Below are 12,592 nucleotides of genomic sequence, written 5' to 3'. Positions count from 1 at the left end.
TCGAGTTAGACACATCTATTGAGTAACTGTTAGGGATGCTGAGGAATAATGTGCCAATCACTATCATGTTAAGTCTAATGATGTCCTTGGACTTTAAATGGACATTCCCTATTGGCCATTATTTATTTCACTCGTTAAATATTGTACAGATGTTGCTTTCTATTTTTATGTTACGATGTGGTCTGTTTGGTTGGTATATAAACAGAGTATGTTTGAAATATAACGATTCATATCTCAGAGGCTGTGACTTGTGTTCTGGACTCAACTGGCTGGGCTAGACAGGGAAGCGGGACCAATGAGAACTCTAGGCCGTTCATCACGTGTTTACGTGTTACTGCAATCGATCGATAAAACGCTGCTCCATCCATAATCTGCAATCCACCCGTTACAACAGTAACAAGTTTCAACTCATATATGAGTATATACCAACATGGTTTAACGAAGACGACATAAATGTCAGATTTTCATCGAACTTTTGTAATCATGCCAATAACCAAAAAGAGCTTGTCACTTTACCATAAGCAAACACAAAACTTTTGCTAGAACAACAGGCTTATAATAATCTCATTTAACAATATTGTAAAGATAAGGATTATGTACGATTGAAAGTAACTGTACGTTTTAAAACTAAAGATATATAATTCACTTGGTATTGTTTTACTTGAATCTTCCCATTGCACAAGCAAGTGGCTACCAGGACTCAGTGGCTAAGTGGATAACGCGATGGCGTTTGAAGCGAGCGGTACTGAGTACGAGTCTCAGAGTGAATATCAACTCTGAGGTGCAGGTACATCCAGCTGACGAGTCGCGAACAGGATTCCACTGCTAGCCACTATCCATCCTTGCTCATAAAGATATGTAATTATTATTCGCGCATGTTAAGATACTTCCATTCCTCAACGAGACGATAACTTACAGACAAACCAATCAGATTTAGAATTTCGACATGAAATTCATTCATCCATTTGGCTGAATAGCATTTTGGCATTTTAACTGATATCAGTTCATGATGAAAACCTTTAATTCATAACCTTAACTATCAACTGTAAATCATAATGTTGATTCTTCACACAAGTTTATAACCCTCATTTAACTCTAGTAAATAAGTGAACATTCTTAAGATCATTTTATATTCACTCAAAGTTCACTCATAAATTATAGTGTCATCCCTCCCCTCTCGTCTACTATATAAAAACAAATAATAATCAATAATTTAAAATTACTAATCTTAGCAACTGTAATAAAATTTTTTTCTCTTTATTTCCTAAAAATGTTTCAGTTATGTGAAATTTTTATAAAGTTGTAACTATGACAACAACAACAACAAGAAATGAAAGTATCATTAACCACATTGAAAATACGACATGATTGTTTTCCATTTAAACAACAACAACAACAAGAAGAGAATTGCTTATCTTGTACTACTAAATAAATTATATGATTATGTCATTGTCGGAACACAATATCATCATGATACAAAACAGTATAGAAAGTTTTCTCAAATTTAACACACACACACATACACACATGCATACATATATATATATATATGTATATATATATACATACGAATACATTTACATGGTAGGCTTCTTTTAGATTAGTCTGTATTATATTTCCCTTTTTTCAGTTCCATTTATTTTCTGTTACAAACATTCTCCACTTATTTTATTTTCGCTTACCGTTTTGCTTTGATTACAATGAAGTAGAAAAAAAGAGAAAAAAGAAAAAAACAAAAAAACAAAAAAGAGGAAAAAAAATAAATTATCCCATTTATTTATATCCGTAAAATTACAAAGTAAAGTAGAGATAAATAGATAGATGAAGGTGTAGTTCATTTTTTCATTATTCAATAGTGTCTTCCTTTTACCATTCATGATAAATAATTCATACAAATGTAGGCGAAAAAAAAAGAATATATGAAGAAAATAAATCACTTTCAGTCTGGTATGCTATCACCATCATCATCATCATCATCATCATCATCATCATCATCATCATCATCATCATCATCAGCACCATCATCATCGTAACCAATACGAACATCGTTATCATCATCATCATCATCATCATCATCATCATCATCATCATCATCATCATCATCATCATCATCATCATCATCATCATCATCATCATCATCATCATCATCATCGTCATCGTCATTATCTTAAACATTCATATTTCTTATTTGTAAGCAGAAAACCAAATGAATATTAATATTAGTTAAGTGAAAGAAATAGTAACTAAAGAAAATGATCGAATAGGTTAGTTAGTTTGTAAATTGAAAAAGAAACACACATACACACACACAAAACAAAACAGTATCATATACAAAATGAAATCTGAATAAAATATATATGAAAAGAAAAAAAAGAAGAAAAAAAATTGGAAAATGGTGAAAGGAAAAAAAAGAAAAGAAAAAAGAAAAAGATAAACGTCAGAATTTATTCTTTTATCATGTATACCTATTTATGTTACTTAAAAAATTTGATGCATTTTCTTATTTCTGTAAAGAAAATTGAATACAATTTTACTTTTAAAGTAACTATGTATGTTTTTTTTTCCATTTTCTTCTACATATATGTTCATATTATGTAGGACTAGTCATTTGACTATATTGTTATGCTAGTAATATACTAGTACTTTAGTGTGTGTGTGTGTGTTTGTATGTGTGCGTTTGTGTGTATGTGTGCATGTATACATGTGTGGGTGGGTGAGTGTGATTTTCATAAGAGTCAAAATTAGCACTCGTTTAATAAACTATGGTAAATTGAAACCTTAAAAATGGACTCGTCCATAAAGAGTATTTAGGTTATTGCAAAGTTTCCTCTTTTTCTTTTTCTTTTTTCTTTCTGTCTTTTTTTTTCTTGGATAAAATATAGAAAATTGAAGTTTTGTTTTAACAGAATTTATTATTATTCTTAATTAACATAATTAAATTTTCTTTTTGTTACTAAAAAAAGTGACATAAATATTACAGTTTATATTTCATTGAAACGACGATATATAGTTTACTATAAAAGCTCTCAAATGCTCTGGTACGGCCGAGATTGGGGAGAGAGTCAGCTCTCCGTCTCCAAATTCTCTCAAATGGCCACGCGTATATAGCCTCTGCTAGGGAAGTTCTACTTACTGCCTTCTCGCACCACGGGTGTTGTTCATGAAATTGGGAAGATGAAAAGCGAATGTCAAAAGCTTTAACAGGATTGATGGACACGGAGAGTTCATCTAGAAGAGTTGGAAAACCCTGATCCTAAACCAATGATGCACATTGGATCCAGTATCCTGAGGGAATAAATGGAGTATGAACCAATCGTTGGTCACTGGCTGCCATTGGACGGCATCTCCTTACCATGATCCACTGCCTTGTAGATCAGACCCTTAGGTGGAAGGCTCCTAGTGTGGTCCCCTAAGCGAACTGCCTGGCTCGGTTTGGGCACCCGGACAGTATCACTGCCCTCACACAAATCAGATGAGATTTGTGTGGCGCATATGTATCTGGTGCCTCTTTGTACCAGTATTTATGTGTCCAAATAAATAAATAAACAAATTATTCATTATAAACTGATACATACCATAGAGAATTATTTGAAACTAGTGAAATAATAGATATAAGAGTTGTTAGTGAATATCGTGGATTAGTTGAAGTTGGACATTAACACCGTCGAATGTCAGCCGGATCAATGGTCTAATGGTTAGGCGTTCGAGCGTGGGACAGGTATGTCCTGAGTTCGAATCTCATGAGGTGGGATCATGGATGTGCACTGTTGAGAAGTCCCACAACTGAACGGAACAACTGTCCACTATTTCTAGGTTTTCCATGATGGTCTAGCTTTAATTAACTCATGATCTCAACTATTAAAATTACAGTAATATCCAAAAATTCCCTTCTGATATTAAAATATATCTGTTTTAGTACTCTATTAGAATATTCCATCAAAAAAAGCCCATAATACTGTACTTTAGAACTTTCAATCTTGTAACCAGTGAGATAACTTCACGTAATTCGGTATGAACTGAAAGTTTTCAATTCTATCTAAAAATCAATCTAGCAAGTCTGAATTTGAGTTCGTTTATATGGTTTATATCTATAAATTAGGATACTAATGAGTAAATTACGATACATAAATGATTCCATTAGATATTGTTGAAAAGTTAGAAAAAAAAGTGGGAATTATTATGAAAAGTCTTCAATAAAGTTTTGTTAAACAAAACGGAAGACTCCGTAGATGCCTAAATTCGAGACCAACAGGCTGGATTCCGTAAGGATTGATCATGTACCAACCAAATCGCAACATTACGGATCATTGTGGAACAATCAATTGAATGAAATTCACCACTTTACATCAACTTCGTTGAGTACTAAAAAGCATTCGACAACATGAACAAGACCACATTATGGAGGCTTCCTCGACACTACGGCGTGCGTGAGAAGATAGTCAAAATCGTACGGAATTCCTATGGTGGATCAAAATACGTGGAGAACAGCAGACAGACACGTTGGAAATAAAGACCGGTGTCAGGCAAGGTTGCTTACCCTTAACCCTTCAGTTTCTCTTTGTCATCGACTGCATCATGAAGATGTCATCATCTAGGGGAAGCATGGGATAAAGTTAACAGCTAGAATGCAGCTTTACTATCTCGACTCCACAGATGATCTGGATCTTCTATCGCACGCACATCAACTAATTCCAGAGAAGACGACCAGTGTAGTAGCAGCCTCAACAGCAGTAGATCTCAACACACACAAAAGGAAAAGCAAGATTCTCGGATACAACACAACACCCATCAATCAAACCACATTTGAGGGAGAAGCTTTGGAGGATGTAAAATGCTTTACATATCTGAGCAGCATTATTGATGAGCACGGTGGATCTGATGCAGATATGAAGGTGCGGATCGGCAAAACAAGACTAGCATACCTACAATTCAACAACACCTTGAACTCAAAACAAATGTCCACAATCCAACATCAAAGTCAGAATTTTCAAAACAACTGTCAAGACAGTTCTGCTGTATGAAGTGGAAACTTGGAGCAATACGAAAGTCATCATCCAGAAGAAACAAGTGTTTGTTAACAGTTGTCTACACAAAATACTTCAGATCCATTGGTCAGATACTATCAGCCACAACCTACTGTGAGAGGAAAGAAAGCAGCTTATGGCGGTGGAAGAAATCAGAAAGAAGTGATGGAAGTGGATAGGACACACATTGAGGAAGGCAACCAACTACGTCACAATGCAAACCCTCACTTGCAATTCTCAATGTGAAAGGAGGAGAAGTGGAAGATGAAAGAATACATTACATCGAGAAATAGAGACAGATATGAGAAGAACGAACAACAATTGGATATTATTAGAAAGAAAGGCAGAGTGGGAGAGAGTGTGCTGTAGAATGCTATTCGGTGGCCTATGCTCCATTAAGAGTAACAAGCGTAAGTAAGTTAGTGATTATGAAATGCGGAATATTAACCACATTTAACTGACCGATGATATTTAGTTATCTTAAGTGTTTAGTAAAGAAAGTGAATACTGATCAAAATGGGATTATATAACAGATTGCTTCTTTGTAATCAACAAATTTGTATGCTAAACTACACTTACATTAATGAGCACAACTCAATTTTCAATCCATTAGTGATATAATTGCCATGAAATAAAAAGATAAATGGTAATAATAACACATTGTGCTTACAAATTTCATAATCAATATCCAATAAATTTCATTAAACTAACCTTCTTTAACCATTCCAACTTTTAAACACTTTTGAAATCGACAATATTGGCAACGATTACGTCGACGTTTATCTACTACACAATTTTTAGCTTGAAGACATACATATTGTGCATTTTTTTGAATTGTCCGCTAATAAAAAGGAAAACAAGAAAAATAATGTTACTCATACGTTTATCTACAAACTTGCCAAGATATGACATTGGTTCAAAGTAATAGCTTATAATCACCTTTCAATTTATAAAACTCCACATGTAGCTCTTCTAGAGTTACTGCCGGTCTAAATCCTGGGTAAAGAAAGAGGGTTGGGTATAGTGTAATAACGACCCCATCTTGTAGAAAACTAACTCGCTAAAAAAACGCTTATTATTTCAGCAAGTTGCCTTTTCTTATTTCTTGATCGATCCTTGCGATAAATATTGAGTGATCGCCAGCTAGAAGTTAGCAGTCCAGTAAATCGACATCGAAACAGTGTATATTCATTTTCGATGCACATTACCAGTAACCATTATGTCTCTGATTAAGCTGTTCTATAAGTTGTACAACAAAAAGTTGTGAACTATTCATGAAATCAACTGAATAGGTTATAAGACTAATAGACATAATGATGTATTAGAAAAAACAAGAAAATAGATAACTTGTTGAAATATCTATATGATAAGAATAGATAACTCAGATATTCAAGTAGATCACCTAGTTACTACCTTACAAGTTAATAATCTATATGAGCATTTAATCACAAGAGCTCTACTCGATCCCATTCTCAAAGTGTTAACATTAAATCAATCCATATGTTATTGTAATACTATCTAATACAAATGACAAATAGATACCAAACATTTCTCTCAAGAATATAAATCATTATATAAATAGAACTATACATTGGTAATGATCATATACCAGTCAACGTTTGACCTTATAATTCTAACATCATCATCATCATCAAATAGAAATGATGAATGAATTAAACAAGAATTCACTTTGTATTCATCTATCTATTTACGTCAGTATACATATATATAGACAAGTCGAACTATATAGTCATGGCATCAATTCATCTGAAAGGGTCAAAATTGGCCTATCTATTTACATGGATAAGATATGTTCTACTAGTCAATATATATCTATATGTATATATAGAAGAAAGATAAACAATTCTAGATTATTCTAATAACAAATATACAAATTAAGAAAAGGAATACGATAGAGAAAGTAAAAAGAAGATTCCATATAGATGAAAGTGTTTGTAACTACTACTATTACCACCACTACTACTGATAATCATAATAATAATAATGATAAAGTATTTGTTGCTCGTTTGTTTCCTCTTAAGTACATACATCTATGAAGAAAGAGATAGAGAGAGAGAGTTATCTATCATTTTGTTTTGTTTTATATAATCATATAGCGGCATAAATTTGTTATTCCAATGGTATGTAGTTCATATTAATATAAGGTGTAATCACAGTAGGTGAAAGTGTAAAATAAAAAAGAAAAAGAAAAAAAGAAAACAAAACTCTTTACAGGTGAATAGTGTTACAAAAAGAAAAAAATGTAGAGAAAATAATAAAAAAAGAAAAGAGGCTACACATTCCATTTTTATTTATACAAATAAAAATAGGCTTATTTATTCTTGCATGAAATAGGCTGAATAAATGTGCGTGCGTGCGTGCGTGCGTGCGTCAGTGAGCGAGTGCGTATGTGTGTGTGTACGTGTATATAGATGGTAAAACGTCTTACTGTTTCCTTACTTTTCTTTTCTTTTCTTTTTTCTTTTACCTTTTCATCTTTTTCTTTTAGTTAATTAAGATAATTTAGAGGCTTTAAATCATTTGAGGTGATAAAATCTTCAGAAATAAGCACACACACACACACACATACACAAAATTTATCAATGACCCTCCTGAATACACATATGATTAGTTGAAATAAAGTAAGAAATTTCATAACTGTATGTTATTACTAAGTAGTATAACATACAGATTACATGAGTGTACTTTTGTACTACAGTACAATTTACAACTAACTGATTATCATTAAGTATGATTCTATCTTTTGGGGTAATATTAGTATTTTAATAATTGAATTCATGAGTCAGTTGAAGCTAAACCATCATGGAAAACCTGGATGCACTGAAGAGCGTCCCAGCATGAAACTCCTCAGCAGTGCCCATCCACGGCCCCGCCTTGTGAGATCTGGACCTAAGACCTATCGGTATTGCACGCGAACGCTTGATCTCTAGACCACTGATCTGACCAGCATCCAACGGTATTAATGTCTAACTTAAACCAATCTACGAAATTGTGTCATTGTCCATCATTATCTTCGGTGGTTTGGATCTCGCGAGGCGGGATCGTGGATGAGCACTGCCGGATAGTCCCATGCTAGAATGAAACCGCCGTTCAGTAGTTCTATATTTTCCATGGTAATCTAGCGTTAATTGACTCATGAATCGAACTATTAAATTACTATAATATCCACAAAAACCCTCTCCGATTATAACATTAGTATACAAAACTTTTGATGTCCCAAGGATAGGTGAACGATAAAATGGGTTAATAATTCAAGGAGGGTATCATTTAAAGTACGTTTAACTTAATAAGTACAAACTCGTATGAAACACAGGTTATATCAAAATATAGGAAATACTATGTTGGGTTACTTGACCGAAGGCCACATTCTGAATAGTTCGACAGAATTCGATCAGCACTAAGGACTATAATAATATGATATTGGTCCCTGCTCAGTGATTAGTCAACGTAATTTAAGGATGAACGACACATAGAAGTATTCAATCATTAAAAGGCTGGTGGTTTGGTTATTCATGTTATTCTCTTATCACTAATCACATTCATATTTAACTGACATTCAGAGGTGAAATGAATAGTATTATTACGATTCGATGATCTTAGTCAGCTATCACTAATACAATTCATGAGGCTAACTTCATCGTAATTTCAAAAACGTCAAACACTATTTTATTACTTGTATTGTACCTAACTGTGTAGATGTATTATCCTTGAAACAGAAGTTCAAATCTTATTTGGAAGTATTCAACAGGAAATATTTGGTATTAAGATGATCTGACTTTCTAATCGAAATTACACGTTACCAGGATGGATAGTTTGATCAATTATCTTTCTATCTCATTTATTCTCATATACCTATTCATCTATCAAGACATCTTTTTTAATTCTTCAGTGTAAACAACTTAGGAAGTTAATATTTGATCATACTATTCTCAATATAATTCCTTATTATATCTGGACAATTATGTTAAAATTGGAGTTACATACGATTAGATCACAGCTCAGTGGTCTTAAGATTCAGCGTTCTTGTGTGAAACTAAAAATCATGGGTTCAATCCGCAGTGGCGGTGTTGCAAGTGTGCAATTCTAAGAAATCCTATACTGGGACGAAACGATCGTCCAATGCTCAGGTTCTTATTGTTTATCTAACTTAGATTAATTCATATCTACGCAACAAATTGATTGTTACTGGCTTATGATATCAAAATAAGCAAAAAAAACTGCCTATTACAACTTCATTTACTAAAAACAAAAAAAGAACACATTGTGAACACCATCTAAACTGACATCATATCTACAATTAATCATTAATCAAGCTTGATAACTAAGAAGTATCACTCTTCAGTACATCCTAATATTCACTGGTGAATAAAGGGATACTAGTACATTATAAAATTAACAAATGACTCATTAATTATGATCAGAATGAGATTTGTGAAGATTATAGTAATTTTAATAGTTGGATTTATGAGTCGATGTAAGCTAGACCATCATGGAAAACCTAGCACCAAGATGATTTCCTGGAGTTCTAGTAAAAAGCTTTGACCAGTGAAGTCGAATTCGTATCAGGTAGAGATAGGTATCTACCCCAGACAATGAATGAATAGATGCAAAGTCATTCATGGATAGATTGAAATTAGACATGAACACCATTGGATGTCTACTCCCTGGTCTAGTGGTTTAGCCCTTGTGCGAGACTGACAGATCCTGGGTTTGAATCTCGTGAGGTGTGATCGTGGATGCACACTGCTGAGAAGTCCTACAATAGGACAAAACAGCCGTCCACTGCTGCCAGGTTTTCCATGGTGATCTAAATTCACTGGACACATGATCTCAACCATTAGAAATATATATTTCGTTGGATTTTTCCCTTTTTCTTTTTGAAAACATGACCCTTTTTCCTATGTTTACTTACTATAGGGAGTTTCTGAATTTTTCGTGAAATCAAAGTAAATCATATACATATATATGAATTGTTTTCCTATTTCTATGAATAGGGAAATTTCCATTTGACCAAATGAAAATAAATCTTGATTTTTTTTTCAAAGAAAAAATCCAAGGGTGGGAGGGGGATGGTGTTGATGGTGATCGAAAAGTAAGAAGATAAAACTAATGGTGTTAACTTTATGAAACTATTCTCATTCGTTTTAGTGTATTTCTTTTTCTTCTTCTTCTTCTTCTTCTCCTTCTTATTCTAGTTCTTGTTCTTCTTCTTACATAATTTATCCTTTAAATCTTTTGTTGATTTTCCCATGTTTACAATAAAGAATAAAATTTATTTGTTTAAATTGATTATTACAATATTTCTATATTGTATTTTGAATATTCTATCTGTTATTACTACTGTTACTATTATTATTATTACTACTATTATTCATTTTAGTTAGTAGTATATAATCAACATTAAATTTTTGTTCTCTTCTATTTATTTAATCTTTTTTTTTGAAAAAAGAAATTTCTTTTTCTGGAAAGAGAAATATATGTTTATGTTGATCTGACAAAACATTATGAATGGTGCAGTTATACATGTATATCATCTTATGTGTGTGTGTGTATGTATGTGTGTATGTGTGTATGTGTGTATGGTTAGATACAATGAATAATTGAATAGATAATCAAAAGGTAAAATGTGAATGAAAGTAATTGAGAGGTTGAAGAACCGTAATACAACTTTTTTATATTAAGGTCAGATAAAGTATTTATATAGTGGACTTGAATTTGTTCATCATGAATAATTTACAGTTGATTGATCCTACTACTACTACTACTACTACTACTACTACTACTACTACTACTACTACTACTACTAATACTACTACTACTACTACTACTACTACTACTACTACTACTACTACTACTACTACTACTACTACTACTACTACTACTACTACTACTACTACTACTACTACTACTACTACTACTACTACTACTACTAATACTACTACTACTACTACTACTACTACTACTACTAATACTACTACTAATACTACTACTACTACTACTACTACTACTACTACTACTACTACTACTACTACTACTACTACTACTACTACTACTACTACTGACGATGATGTTGATGACGGTGCAGGTTGAGGGGTCAATAAATTGTGTTGATAATAATTTATTTTGTATTGTTTGATTGAATCTTATTATTAATGTTTAGAACTGAATTTGAAAAGTCTCTAATTGGTTAGAAGCATTAAAAGCAAAGATAGATTATGGCTAGTAGTGGAATCCAGGAAATGAGTTTTGTTTTATTTAGGACTGATCAATTGGATGTACTTGCTTAGAGTCCTAGAGTAAGCATCAACTCAGGGGTGCAGTTATATCCATGTGATGAGTTCAAAGTGTGACGAAACGCGCGTCCTGGATTCCACTGCTAGTCGCCATCTATCTTTGCTCATAGTGCTAATAATGTCTTCGTAATAAAATACAAATAAATTATGTTTTTCATCTGCTACTTCTTTAAGTCAATTGACTGACCTATGAATAACTCAAAGTTTGCATTGTATACACATGAGGTATTAAAATAGAACTAAAGCCACTATCTATACGTTGGGTATACAACATGCGTATATATATAACATATATAAAAAACCAACAAACACTCTTTTCATTTTATTGCTTAACTTTTATTGTTTTCAATGGTTGAGATCATGAGTCAATTGAAGATAGACCACCATGGAGAACCTAGAAGCACTGAATGGTCGTCTCGTCCCATTGCGGGACTCCTCAACAGTGTGAATCACGATACGACATATCACTCTCTTAGCCTTTAGACCACTGAGCCAGCATCCAACGGTAATAATGTCTAACTTAAACTATTTTAAAATTTAAAAAATGTTGTCAATTAGCTCCCCACACCCACAGTTTCATAGTCAGGTAATATTGCATATAAATTCAAACAAATTCATGGTTTTTCTGCATAGAATTTCATGGATTATTTTCCGTTTTCATACTAGACTACTCATTGTTTAATGATTGTTTCTACGTAACAGAATACAGAGATTTAATAGATGAAATGAAACTCTAAGATGGTGGAGAAGATTCGTAGCTCAGATGGATGATTTTGGTCCAAATTATCCAGCTCAGAGAATAAAACTCCATCGAAATGAAACTCTCTTTACGTACATAGACTTTCAAAGTCAAAATATATATCAACAACAAGAAATTTTTTTAGATTTTTATCAAGCATGAAACTATGAAACATTTATTGTAATAGTCAATTTCAACACATCATTACAGTTTCTAATCTATATGTATACTGTTTGATGTTTTTCTTTTGGTTTTATTTGACGATTTATGAACATCGTCAGAAGTAGTAGGCAAATCATTTACTTCATTATCTTACTTACTTACTTACTTTCGCCTGTTACTTCCAATAGAGCATAAGTCGCCAATCAGCATTCTCCAACCTAATCTGTTCTAGGCCACTGCGTCTGGTGCTCCCTGGGGTTACTGCCAGTCCCAGTCCCGGATAAAGGAGGAAGGTTAGGCATGGGGTTAGTGACCACATCCTGTAGAAAACCAACTCGCTACTTACAACGCTA

The 12,592-nt window shown here is 33.0% G+C and overlaps 1 protein-coding gene across 1 annotated transcript in view; it reads right to left on the bottom strand.

The window, feature by feature from the left end:
* MS3_00002466 (uncharacterized protein) overlaps positions 1–12,592 on the bottom strand; it is a 77,711-nt gene that overhangs the window by 42,660 nt on the left and 22,459 nt on the right. The window contains exon 3 of the mRNA XM_012940364.2: positions 5,736–5,865. Coding sequence (XP_012795818.2) covers positions 5,736–5,865 — 130 coding nt within the window. The remainder of the gene's footprint in view (positions 1–5,735; positions 5,866–12,592) is intronic.

The sequence above is a fragment of the Schistosoma haematobium genome, chromosome 1, assembly GCF_000699445.3.
Source record: "Schistosoma haematobium chromosome 1, whole genome shotgun sequence".
In the NCBI taxonomy this organism is placed as follows: domain Eukaryota; kingdom Metazoa; phylum Platyhelminthes; class Trematoda; order Strigeidida; family Schistosomatidae; genus Schistosoma; species Schistosoma haematobium.
Note: the sequence above shows the minus strand (reverse complement) of the source record. Positions and strands in the feature narration are given on the sequence as shown.